The sequence below is a fragment of the Gossypium arboreum genome, chromosome 9 (assembly GCF_025698485.1).
Source record: "Gossypium arboreum isolate Shixiya-1 chromosome 9, ASM2569848v2, whole genome shotgun sequence".
Taxonomy (NCBI): domain Eukaryota; kingdom Viridiplantae; phylum Streptophyta; class Magnoliopsida; order Malvales; family Malvaceae; genus Gossypium; species Gossypium arboreum.
This window is the reverse complement of record NC_069078.1, coordinates 85,061,438-85,075,105: the sequence shown is the minus strand read 5'-3', so window position 1 is coordinate 85,075,105 and position 13,668 is coordinate 85,061,438. Positions and strand designations below refer to the sequence as shown.

The following is a 13,668-nucleotide window of genomic DNA, read 5'->3' as shown; positions in this document are numbered from 1 at the left end:
TGTTTTTATATTAAATATATATAGCACAAGCGAAAAGATAATAGCATCAGATAATGGATACCAATTTTTTACCGGTAGCGAATATAATATATGCGTGGTGTCGGAATCAGAAATAAGTCAGATGTTATGGATATCCATATTTTACTGGGATTATCGCCTAATTTCAAGTGAATATGTAAATGGTCGGGTTTTCAATGATACACCTCAACCAATGGAAAAATCACATTTTCTTAATAAGAATAAGAATAAGAAGAAAAAAATGTGCTACAAGTCCTAGTTATCAGAATGGCTCACTATTTTTCTTTTGCTAGGCCACGTTTTTGCCGCTCAGTTATGTTATTCCCAGCTTCCCTATAAACCTGCACCAGCTTCTAATTTCTGCTGAAAATGGGGTTAAAAGGGAAGCCGATGACAACTTAATTTAACATGTCGGGGTTCTACATGAGTATGATGATCAGCATGCACAATGCAATACCGAATTCCCGAAGCACTTGGCTTTATTAGCAATCTTTCTAACTCCGGTCTCGGTGAGAGACAATGAAAACGTTGCCGGAGATATCAGGATTTTATCCATCATGTTTACTTTAGGGGCGTCGAGTATAGCTTTGGGTATAGAGAGTGCCCATTGCATACCCCATATTGCAAGAGGCCTCATGTATATAAGGGATCGGAAATGGCCGTCCATTGTCCATGCTTCCGGAGTCTGGAACCAGTATCTGTTTGAAAAAGAAATTGGGATTTAGATAAGATCGAAAAGGACACAAAAAGTAGGAACTAGGAAGTTAACTTTCATTTCCTTATAAGAAGGTTTTGAAGGCTAATCTCAGTGAAAGTACACGATCCTAAAAATAAAGCGCAGTTTAGGAGTCCGGCTATCGGTATCACTAGGATGACTAAAATCAGGTTGTCAATCACCAAAGGAGATAGCACAGGCCATTTAGTATCTCGTTGATCACTTGAACTACACAAACCAATGTTTTTGATGGCCAAGGAAATTACTTATCATGTTTCTTTTGCATAAATACCAACAATTTCAATCATATGAACTAATATGAGGAATTGGGAATCATGTTAAAGACTTACCCGAAACCCTCCTCTGACCAGCCTGCAATGAAAATGCCTTCAGCTGTAGCAAATGCCTCTTTCTCCATTCCAGCAAGAATCATATTTGCCGCTACAGCATAGGTAACACCAGTCCATATTTCACGTGACTGCATGCAAGTCTCATCCACCTTTCCATTGAGATGCATCCCATTTACTGCGCCCATCCGACCTCCCTTAACTTTCATCACATTGAAATCATATATTTTCTGAAGAGCACTTCTTATTTTGAGCTCATCAAAAAGTGGAGCCAAGCCAGAAGACGCTGTGTACCATTGCCCTGCCAGTTGGTCCGCTTGTATCGACTTACTATTACTACTTGATCCACTGTCATACTTGAAATAAGAGCCGTTCCACAGTTTCTTTTCGAATGCTGATTTGGCAGTACAAAATTTAGTTTTGCATGTTTCAGCAAAGAACCTGTCACCTATCTGCTCAGCCATTGCAGCGGCAGCTTGGAGAGCTGCAAGCCATAAGCAACCACAGTAAGCACTTACACCATGGACAGTCCAAGCATCATAAGTTTGATCTGGAAATCCATCATTTTCTATCAAGCCATCATCATCTCTATCAAATTGTTCCATGTACTCCATTGCAGTGCGAACAGCAGGCCAAACATCAACTCCAAATTGCATATCTCCTGTGGCAGCAAAATCTCTGTACACTTGAAGCACAAACTTGGGATTCAAATCCTTCCATTTGCTTGTATCATGTATGTTATATGCATTCATTTCATTCCAAGGATCATGAGTCCCTAAATCATGAGGAACAGCTCCTCTAACTTTTCGAATTCCGTAATTACCTTCCGCTAGAAACTTCACTCTCCTTCCATCCTCGGATAAAACAGCTTTTGCGAAGTCACGTTGAATATTAAGTTCAATTTTGGGAAAAAGACCAAGAAGGGCAAAAGATGCATAGAAGTGCACGTCATAAGTGTTCCACATGATATACTCCACTCCTTCCAAGTACAGAAACCTACCAACATCGTCATAGTCATCTAGTTGATCCTGCCATTTGAAGTGCTCTGACAAATTATTGCTGTTCCTTTTATTCTGAGTAACAGCTGGATCGCTGTTATTCTTTAACCCATCACCAGTAGAACCGTTACAGCCACTAGTCGTACTGTACTGAGAAATAGTAGTATGCCTGCGGTTCACTTCAGCTTCAGTTACTTTTACATCTACTCTTTGTGCATCTTCTGGTGAATCTTGATCATTTTTCACATTTGTAGATGGCAAGGAAGAATCTACAAAGTGGTTATGTAACTTGTATTTAAGCTAGAAAGATTAAGATGTTATAAGTTACTGCTACACAAGATGATACAAGTAAATGATGCAGAACGTAGAACAGTGCACAAAATAAATTTAAGCTAAACCAAGATGTAAAAAGAGCAGGGCACATTGCATAAGTACCTATCCAAACAGTTCCGCCAGCAACCAAAAAGTAGAGCTCGTTAAACAGTGTAAATTTATACCTGAAAATATATAAAAAGGGTTTGCTAATTACCATGAAATATGAAGAAATATGCGACTAAATACATACTCCCTTCCCTTTTCAGAGGTAATGTCATTGCTTATAAACACAAACTGACAGTACAGAACCAAAAATAAACTACAATAGACTGATATATTTTGAACAATGGTTATGCCGAGTTTCAAAGGCATTGACCAAATACACTAAAGTTCCATGAGCCCCTGGAAAGAGTCAAAGATGCATGGACTCCGATGTCTCAAATCCACCCCATCCCCTCTTTCATATTCACATTCTTTCTAGTCTCTAGCCAAGAAGGAAAGACAAATATGTGCTGATCATACATTTCAAGTCTATTTTAGCGCTGACATAGCATAAGCAAGCATTCAGGAATTAGAAAGCCATTTAGAAAGAGTAACACATCATATTCATATACCACTTTTCTTATATACTAGCTTCCACATGACCAAGAGGAGGCCTTGTTACATGGAAGAAAAATTCTTTTTGGACACAAAACCAGTAAATTAAAAGTAAGGGGGCATACAGAACAAAATGCAAGACAAGGATGATGAGAAAAGTAGAAGGTTGCAGCGGATGTTACCATTCTGGCAGCCTTTGATCGTTGAGGATAGGACTTTGCCATTTTTCAATCTCTTCTTCCCACCGCTTGTAATCTAAGAACAATCCAAATGTTATAGGTCTTAGATGAATGAAAATAATAGAAATCTCTTAAACAATATAACTCTGAAAGAAAAAGACATATTGGAAAGCATGACTACAGTCAATGACTTGAGATATAAAATACTGCCAGAAAATGGAAGATATTTAAGCCAAATGCATACTTGTCAGTGCATCATGCGCCAAGTTCAAAGCTGCTCTTTCAGAAGTGCCATAGAATTTTGTGTATCTCCTGTAAGAAAAGAAAAGAACTTCTCAGAAATAATCATCTAATCGTAATACCAACCTGACATAAAGATGTCACTGAGAACAAGCAAAGCCAGCATTCCTTGATATAAAAACAACACATTAATCAGCTTTCCTGGGGTAAATAAAATGAGAAGTAAGCAAATTACAAGTCTTCAATCCTACTTAACAAGGAAAACATAATAAGGATAGCAAGAACCAGAGACACTAATAACTAGTGTTTTCCTACAACACTGAAGTGTGAAATTTCTTGTGGCATTAGATTCATGTTGGGGCCTTTCATCTGTTATGAATTGATTATAAGCAAGCCGCATAATAAAAGCAATATCACAAACATCCAATCCAGGGTCTGGTAAAACACAGCAATTAAACATGTTGGCATGCACTAATAGGAAAAAGGGAAAAGGGCATTGTAAATATACCTATGGTATGAGCTCCCTTTTAAAAATTTTATTTTTGGAGAAGACCAAGCAAGAGAAAATGCAATAGTACATTTTCCATGGGGTTCCACCCAGGCAGAGGCCGAGACTGCCGCACATAGTGTCTCTCCAGGTGATGAAGGCATGCTTGGGCCACTATTGAAATTTTGGCGATCAAATTGTCCATCCTTTAGCCACAAAAACAACAATGTAATTCGTAAATGGGTCAGGAAAAGGCATAGCATGGCAATAATTTCTAACAAACTTGGAAAGGATACTGTAGCACTATTAGTAATTCGTACAGTAAGATTACAAATTTGTGATTGAATATATATCCAAGGTTGACAAGTTCCATGGCTGAAATTAAAGGTAGCAAGTTTACAACTTACCTGCATCATTTTATCCCACATCTGCCTCGCTGTTACAGACCGACCTTCAGTAAGACCAAAACATGGTAGGACTGTCACATTGACATTCTGGGTTTCACATGCAGCTATAGCAAAAGTAACAGGGGGGTTCCCTTTAGCAGTCCTGAGAAAGGATTGCAATTCTTAGGAACATTTTGAATCCATTTGTTGTGTTAGAAATATATTTATAACTTATGCACCAAAGCAGAATGCAAGCAGGCTAGCTGGATAATAATTCATTTGAACATACAAACAATAACAATGCAGCAATGAAAAAAAGTCCAGGAAACTCATGGACTGGAGGAAAGTTCCAGTGCTAATTCAGAAAAAATCTTAATAATAGAGGTCAAAAGCAAACTTTTTAATATTCCAACAATCTTCAGAATTCAAGGTCTCAGGGAAAAGACAAACTAGATGTTTCAGAATATATATTAAGCATATTAACAAAATTCTTAAGAAATAATCTAGTTTCTTGATCATATATTTAGAAGTAAAAGAATAACCCGCTGATATAGTACCAATATTTTGAACTTCGGATTGTTACAGAAAGCCTCCAAATTACCTTTCAAACATCTAAAAGGCCTAGAAGGTTTATAAGGAAAACAGGTGTGTCATGAGACAAAGTAAACTGAATGATTTATGCCTTTTCACATCAAACAAATCAGGCATACTCATTACGTCTCATCTATGCTTCAGAAAAATGCAAGAATCAGACATATCCCTCGAGATTTCTCATCACATTACCTAGGAATGAAATTATGTCCCCCTATTTGTAACAAAAAAGAAAGAGAGTACCATCTAGCTTTTTATAATATTCTATCCAGTAGTTAAAATTGTCAGTAAACTGAGAGTAAATGCAGGTTCGCCACATGACAATGTAAATTGAGTGAGTTCTAGGAGCTTTTCATCCCTGAGAAAAATGCCATACCATTCTAACAACTTCTGCTAGCAACAGAAGTACGGTCTCATAACAAAAAATGCATTGCTCATTCTTTCTTTTAGTAAACGATGTATCTTAATTAAGCTACTGAGTTTCACGAGGGAAAAATCTCTTGTCTTTTTTTCTTTTTTGAATTTTTTAGTGATGCATGATTAAGTGGCTTATGTCAGAATCCAGCTTTAACTTTTGCGTCTTCTTTTTTTCAATTTCTTTTAGCCCTACTTATTTTTGAGCTTGTGTCTATTAAGAAAGGGGCTCAGGATTAGACGAAGCCAGAAAGGTGCTTAATACATTGTGTTCCCTTTCACTTCTTCTAACAGTGAAATAAACAGGTGAAAACTGCAAACCAACCGTCATATATATAGCTATTAAGGTTTCATGACTTGCTTGTGATGAAGAAGTACACCAGAGACTCCATCTTCGCCTCTATCAAATAAAAGAGAAGGAAGTCAATAATTATCCAATGCACATAGTCCAAATAGAAAGAACATACAATAAATATACTCACATGAATGGTTCGTTCACATGATCTCCTGATAAGTGTGAAACTCCACCAATTGAATTCTGCAGAAACAAACATCGATTACTGAAAAATGCAAGAACCAGTCTTTTTATTGATAGCGTAAAATTAAATGAAAAATTAAACAAGCTTGAACCCAGATATGAACTTACCGCCCATGTGAAGAGTAGGCTGACTTTTGCCCTTTCTCTTCCAGTATTCACCAACTGCAATAGAACACATAATGGCCTTGTAAGAAACAAAAACAAACAAAAAGCTATAAAATAGTCTTGTAAATAACCAATTATAAATTAATTCTGAAATAGCAGAAGAGACCAAAAAGGGCTAAGTGTAACGAGTCACTTAAGTTCCTGATATTAGATCTTAGTAAACATACTGTGTAGACAAAAACAGCTGTCGGAAGACTGGTCTCCTTATAATTGTGGGGTATGAAAGGTGATATCTGACGACATGACACTTTTAGTTCAGGATCTGGTTCACCTGAAAAAAAAAGACCCTTATAGAACACAATCCAGAGAAAAACAAACTGATTTGTATAACAAAGAAAGCTTGAATGATACCATCATATATTGTCCATGCTCTAGGAAACAAAGCATGATATGTAGAATGCTGGCCACTCAGATTCCAACCCCATGATGAGATACCCTCATCTCTAGCTTTCCTGAAATCATGAAACTGAAATTAGACTTGTTCCATATTGAACTTCAATATTATGACGAAAGGAAGATAATCTTCTTCAATCTAGGCAAGCCACAAGTCACAGGAATCGCAAATTAATCTTTCTTCGTCAAATCTATTTATTTAGCAACATGCATATTTATACCAGTAGCTTTTAGAATAATTGTATTAGAACTTAAGAGATTTCGCTTCTTACCCTAATCCTTCATGTTGCCCTGGAGCCAAAACCGATGCATACTTCTTATTCCCACTATCACGAGATACAAATATCTGCAGCATGGAAAAAGAATAAAACCATTATGAGAAAGAAAAAGCCGGTTTAATGTTTCTTTTTTGCCCTCAACTGGGGGGGTTGGGAAGAGAGACTTTCATATTTTTCAAGAAATTAACTTGGAGCACCTATAATCTGCTACTAAGATCATATTCAAAATTCAATTTTCCACAGGAACCATATTTGATGGTGCTAGATTAGAAAGAGAAAATGAAAATAACTTTATTAAATCTAAATGATACCTTGAAAAACGAAAATCACTTTATTAAATCTAAATGATAACTTGAAAATTCTTTTAAAGAAAAGTTGTCAATTTGTCTTTACAGGAACAAATATTCAAGTTCAATGCATATTTCAGATGCTCAAATGGCAACGCTGAAACCATAAGTACAGCAATCTTATTTTGCATTCATACTTTTTTATTTGGATTATTCCTAGAATTAAAATAATACTAAGAAGAGGGCGTCAACAAGTAAACAAGTTGAAGAGCTAAGCTTTACAGAGAATTGATTAGCCATAACAGGTGAAGAGTCGCAAGTTCCAGGAACAATTTGCCATTGTCTGAACTCGCCTCTGAAACCCCTGGATATACTCCCACTCCTGCAACACAAATTGCCACAATCAGATGCATAAAACCTTCCAGCAGTACAAACCAAACCATTTAGCTGAACCACATAAATACCCCATTCCTCCCAATGGAACTCCTTGAGATGCAGATGGCTTGCAACTTTCACGGGTGAAAGGGTCAATAGGTGCTTTCTGCACATAACCATGCCACAACATAAAAAATTACTCAGAAAAATTCTTTATCCTGCAGTTGTGATATCCACAAAAATTGCCTGCTTCCAAAATTTGAAAAAGAAAAAAGAAGCAAATAGCTGCAAACTAAATAGAACAAAGAATTACCCTGCCATGAGATGCCTCTTCCCTAACGTAGGACCATAGTCGTATACCTAATCGCACCTAAGGTTTCAAATTCGGAGATCAATTAGAAGAGGTAACGAGGAAAGGGGATAGCATGCACACTTGCTACAAAAGTTAATTATCTGTATCTTAAATCAGCCAAATAGGGTTTTCCATCACTTACCATCTTTATTGCTTCCATAAACGTAATACTGAATTCTTTTAGAATATTAGCATGGCTGTTTAATCGCCTTCTCCAAGCATGTTTTGGTGGACCAGCACTATCAAAATCAAACTATATAGGAGTATAAAACCAGCAGAATTAGTATAGCAGAATGCTAGAAGTTCATCTCAAACTAAACCTAAAACTATCATGTCAAAAAATAGTTTTAGATAGAATCGATGTGCCATTTTAGTAAGAAAATCTAATCAAACAAAGATGTCATCCTTTATCCTCCTACTCAGCAATAAACACTCACTCCATATGGCATAATTACTGAATTTAAGATCGTCAAATATGAAAAAATATCAGGAAGAACAAACTCCTATTAATTCGAGATGTTACCAGACATGATCAGTCTCTTCCATACATTTGAGACTTAAAACTTTATCATGTGACATAACCATCAAGTTCAAAACTTCTTTTTCAACTGTTTTTTCAAAATTTATAGGATTTTGATCAGACACTAGCTGTAAAAATCAACCATTCATATCAAAAATAGGAATTACAACAGGCAGTCAAGCTTCTAATTTTTCTAAAGTTTTTCCTGAATTATGATTAGTTGCAAGACTGATATCAAGCTTTGATTAGTAGCTAATACAAAGAAACAGCCAAATTCCTTAATCAACAGAAAATGTAAACTAAATATTTGCTAAAGCACGTATTGTATCCATCTACAATATCAGGAGACAGCTAAAAAAGTAAGTAAATTTTCCATCTTTTGATAAATAAATTTCCAATCTTATCAATCAAGATACAGCTAGTTCCGAGGAAAAACAAACATTGATCCTGATAATTTTTTTTATAGTAGCACTAGTTTCTTTCTTATGCTTTTACACTACTTTTTTTTTTTCCTGATGAAACAAACAGAATAAAATAAAATCAACTTAGAAAATGATCAACAGAGTTCTCTCCTCCGCCAATATATATACGAGGACCAAAATAAAAAATAAAAATAAAAGGATTACCAAATGTAGTGTGTGACGGCTAACATATTCCTCAGGCGGCCATGAATTCTTTCTGCAATGAAATATATTTCCAGTAACCATGTCGACTAATCAAATTTCAATTTCCAGTCGAATAATTTACTCCCTCTTTTTTTCCTTTTTCTTCTTTTTCAGCTATAAATCTCTCAACGCACAAACGGTCACCGAAGATAACGCAAACAACTAGGAAGAAACTGCCTCTTATTCTTGAAAGATCTCCTTAAGTTATTTTTTTCAAAATCGAAGAATAAATCGAAATGCTTAATCAGAGAATCGCGGGATCAGAGATCTCGAGGACTTGAGATTTTTCATGAAAGAAGAAGAAGAAGAAGAAGAGCAGCGTAAAGCAGTGGTGGCGTTTTGATTGAATATAAAGAATTTTTTTTTTTAAAGGGAAAATTAAAAAGTAGATGGCGGAGCTGTGGCGTGGCGTGGCGTGGCGTGGCGTGGGCGTGTCGACTGCAGAAAGCGCCGTTTGGAGGCTTGTCAATGCTTGTTAAGACTGCAGCTCGCTCTCCTCGATCGCCAGCTGGTACCAATTATATCGGAAATTTTTTGAAGGTTTTATTTTTCCAGGGAAAAATTTGAACAGAAAATTCTGAAGTTCGAAGACAGTAGAATTAAAGGGAAAAAGGGTGATACCGTAGAAAAAGCTCTTGGCGTAATTATTCAATTATATCTAGAATACTTTGTATTTTGTATTGGACAATTTTATTATATTTATTTATACTAATTTATATGTTTGATTTTATGTGTTTAGTCTTAAATCTTATTAAATAATATTTTATTTTATAATTAAAATACTACTCAAATTATTAAACATAAAGAAAATATATTAAATAATTTGATAATAAAAATATTACCACAATAAAAAATTCAAACCAGAATCAAAGTTGGAAGTAAAATATTAATGAAATTCAAACTCTTTTTATGACGTTTTTACCTACTAATTGAATTAAGCTTGATATATTTTATAATGGTAAATATTGGTAAAATCGTAGTTCAAAATTAAATAATTAAATCATAACAAAATGTATATTAATATAATTAAAAATTCATTTTAGTTTTGATAAAACTTAATATTTTTACATAATATAAATATGATTATAATAAATAAAAATACAATATGAAAATGTGAATTAATTCTTGTCCAAATCCGAATTTATTTTTATATTTATTTTATTTTTCTAAAAATGCAAAGAGAAAAGTGTTTGGTTGGGTTTGGTTTGGTTTTTGAGGTAGAGAAGAGGTGGGGCGGTGGGGTCCCTTTTTTTATATATTTAACTTTAATTTGTGGCGGTGGAGATTCGAAGTCGACACTGTACAATAAAACAGTGAGATGTAATAATAGTAAAAATTCCTGTAAAAATAATAATTAAATTATATAATACGTAATTAATATAAAAATCAAACTCCATAAACTCTCAAATTATAATTTATTTTAAAATATTTAATTAAAGTTAAATAGTTTTATAATATTAAAATAGATACTTAGTTAAATGGGTGTGGGATTAATAATTGAATCATAAGTTGGATATATTACAAAGTTGGCAGGGTGGAATCTCATTTCGCATGTAGAGCTGTAACAAATTTTTAATATCCTTCGTATAAATAAAATAACATATGTTCTATTGACCTCTTCTCAATGGCAGAACCCAAACTTGACATTGGATTTTGTAGGAATAAATTTAAATATTTTATACTTATTAATATAAACTTTTTAATGCAAATATAATAATAGTTAACAACCCAAATTATTCAACAAGTTCTTCTAGAAATAACTTTAACTTGAATGCTTCAAAATATTCTTCTACTTTAATTTTACGCTTATATGTTAAATGCTTTTAAAATATATATAAAAAATCAATTAAGTTTTTATTGAATTTGTATCTAATTAAATTCCTGTAGATAATTAAAATAATTAATTAAACTTTTTCGTTAATAATTTCTATTGTTAATCATATTGACTATTAAAATAAATTAATGGATCAATTAATAGCGTGCACGTGATCATTTTTAGTTTAATACAATATTTTTCCATAAAAATATTAAAAGGTAAAAAATAAAATTATTAGATATTAAAAATATTAAAACATTAAAATTGGTATAAACTTATAAATATTATAAATAAATATAAATAAATCAAATACATTATAAAAATTTTATAAAATTAATAAAACTTTTTCAATTTTTAAATTTTTATAAAAGCGTATTAGAATTCTTTAAAAAATAAGAAATTGTAAAAAATATAAATATTATTAAAATATATAATTTTATATAATTTTTATAAGCTTATATCAATTTTAATATTTAATAACGTTATAATATTTTGATAGTTTTATTTAAATTCTTGGGTTGTTAAGTTTTTTTTTTTTAGCCAGCAAGCGAGCTCCAAATGATAATCCGTCAATTAGTATGGTAGATCAATACCCATACTTAAATACTAATCAATCTGACGGTTAATATCGGAGATCGAAAAAGAAAATTGTTTGGATTTTGGTTCTAAGATTCTTAACGTTCAAAGTTGATTCATGAAAAAAAAAACTAAACCATAAATGAGAATAGAGAAAGTTATACAACAATGATTTTAACAATTCAATGACTTAAATAGAAACTTTTGAATAAATTAGTGACCGATTTACAACTTTTTAAAGTTGAGTGACCAAAACATAAATTTATTAATAATTTAATAACCTTAAGTGTAATTTACCCAAAAAAAAAAGTTATCTTAAAAGCCTAAAAATAGGCCACTCAAAAAGTAAAAACACCATTTCAAAGCAAACAAAAATAAAATGGATTAAATTTGCAGTAATATATAAACAGAGAAATAACTATTCTTGTAAGACATAGGACATTAAGGATAGTTGACAAAACTTAAATGCTAGTTTGGTTTTCTTAATTACATAATTATTACTTAATATCTTCCTCTCATTGAATGATTTCAAGACTTTGTAACAGTGACGGGGTTAATATTAGACAAATAAAAAATATTTTAAATTTCAATTATAACGTCTAAAATTAAATCACATGAAAACAAATAAAAGTTTTACTTTATGGTGTCAATTTAAATACATATAGAAATAACTATCTATATGTAAAAAGAAGATAGATGCTACTAGGTGTGCTAGACTTAAAAAATGGGAGATGTTTTTGGGGTTTTTTTCCTTTTCTAATTGGTGGAGCATGGGGAGCACTGTTTTTGAAATTGGATTGGGTTTTGGTTTAATTAAAAATTAATTAAAGTGTTAATTTGAAATAAGAGGTTGGATCAGTTGACTTGCAAATAGGTTGAATTGACCAGTCAAATCGGTTGATTCGAGATTAAATCAAAGTTCTCTATTTTTTAATAAATTGAACCAAAAATTAGTAGTTTAATTGGTATAACTACTGATCTGCTTCTGGAAACTTTGTTAGGAAGAAAACTACAATAGAAGAAAATAGTGAAGAAATAAAGGGAAAAGGAGAAGGAAATAAAGAGGAAGAGAGGAAAAGGAAGGGAAAGAAAAAAAAAAGGGTGAAAAAATTGGTTGTATGTGAATTTTTTAAGATTAACCACAATGGAAAATAATATTATTGATTCTAAATATTTAAAAAAATAAAGAGCATCCTAATTCATAGAATATTTAAATTGTTTAAAAGTTTCAGTCTAGAAATCTTCTCTTTTCTTATGAAATAAAAATGATAAATTTTTCTTATGTTTAAGAATGTCAATTTTTTTTAATTTAAAAATGAACATCTAAATTGTTTACGTAATACATCAGTCTATGTCTGTAGGCCGAGAGCAATGATCCAATATCTTTCTCACAGTACAACCAACGATTTAAGTCTTAACACCGATCTAATTCTCATTAATTTACCAACCTCACCATTGTATAAAAAACTAGATCACTTTCCTATTAAACTTCTCCCTCGAAAAGCTTAATTTTGCAATACAAGATACTCTATTGATTGCTTACAAAAATAATGTACACATAAGAGTTCCTAACTTAAACAAATAATGTACACATATGAGTCATAGTCTAATCAATTTTCTATAAAGTAAAGCTAAAAATCAATGTAAGAGTCTCGGTGTAATTCAATAAATTCAAATATAAAAAGTGATTTTATTTGTTCTGCAAGAAATCAAACTTGATCCACAAGTAACAAATCTTCAAATCTTTAATTTTATCTCAATTGGTCTTCATGTTTTAGACTCTGACTCGTCCAAATGTCTTCAAAATAGATCATCTAATACTTTTGTTCTAAAATTTGTCAACTCTAAGAATAGGCAAATACAACAATAAAACAGTGCCTGAAGTTGTGGCCCCTATTTCAACCACAACATTTTTCCTTGCTTCAAATGTGTCAACAAAAAATACTTTTGATATATAAAATCTTGAATTAAATTATAATGTATTTGTTCAAATATGATTGGTTAAATATACCATTTGGTACCTAAGTTGATACCTTTTTCTAATGTGATGCCTATGTTAATTTTTGTCCAATCAAGTATTTGTGTTTAACAAAAACTATATATTTTGGTACCCAATGATAAAAAAGTCATTTTTTTCGTGTTTGATTTGGGGTTTAAAATTTATTTGACAAAAATTTATTATTAATATTATCGATTTGAATTTTCATGATTTTATTAATAGAATTAATTTAGTGCTAGTTGTGGATCTATTTAATTTGTCAACTATAGTTTGATGGATGTAATCTAATTCGAGTTTTGGGATGGATTTGATGAAAAATAATTGCTAATATTATTGGCTAATTATGAGTTTTCATCAAAGCAACTCTAAAACTCGAACTAAATACTAAAAAGTTAATATTATTATTTTCAAGTACCA

General features: G+C 32.3%; 1 protein-coding gene across 1 annotated transcript; it reads right to left on the bottom strand.

Moving 5' to 3' along the window:
- Positions 1–188: 188 nt before the first annotated feature.
- On the bottom strand, positions 189–9,563 carry LOC108456930 (uncharacterized). The gene is made up of 18 exons (XM_017755681.2): positions 8,822–9,563; positions 7,818–7,928; positions 7,637–7,693; positions 7,413–7,489; positions 7,231–7,330; positions 6,656–6,729; positions 6,342–6,442; positions 6,158–6,261; positions 5,934–5,987; positions 5,770–5,825; positions 5,649–5,687; positions 4,304–4,445; positions 3,918–4,102; positions 3,414–3,481; positions 3,173–3,245; positions 2,514–2,575; positions 1,084–2,347; positions 189–716 (listed from the first exon to the last, which is right to left on the bottom strand). Exons 1-18 carry the CDS (start codon positions 8,900–8,902, stop codon positions 455–457), a joined length of 2,910 nt encoding a protein of 969 aa, XP_017611170.1. The 5' UTR covers positions 8,903–9,563; the 3' UTR covers positions 189–454.
- Between the last annotated feature and the right edge of the window lie 4,105 nt (positions 9,564–13,668).

Coding starts and splice junctions, on each gene's coding strand:
- LOC108456930 (XM_017755681.2), bottom strand. CDS start 8,902: ATGGTTACTGGAAATATATTTCATTGCAGAAAGAATTCATGGCCGCCT. Junction 6,443..6,655: donor GGGCAACATGAAGGATTAGG/GTAAGAAGCGAA, acceptor TCATGATTTCAG/GAAAGCTAGAGATGAGGGTA. Junction 717..1,083: donor TGGTCAGAGGAGGGTTTCGG/GTAAGTCTTTAA, acceptor TTTTTCAAACAG/ATACTGGTTCCAGACTCCGG.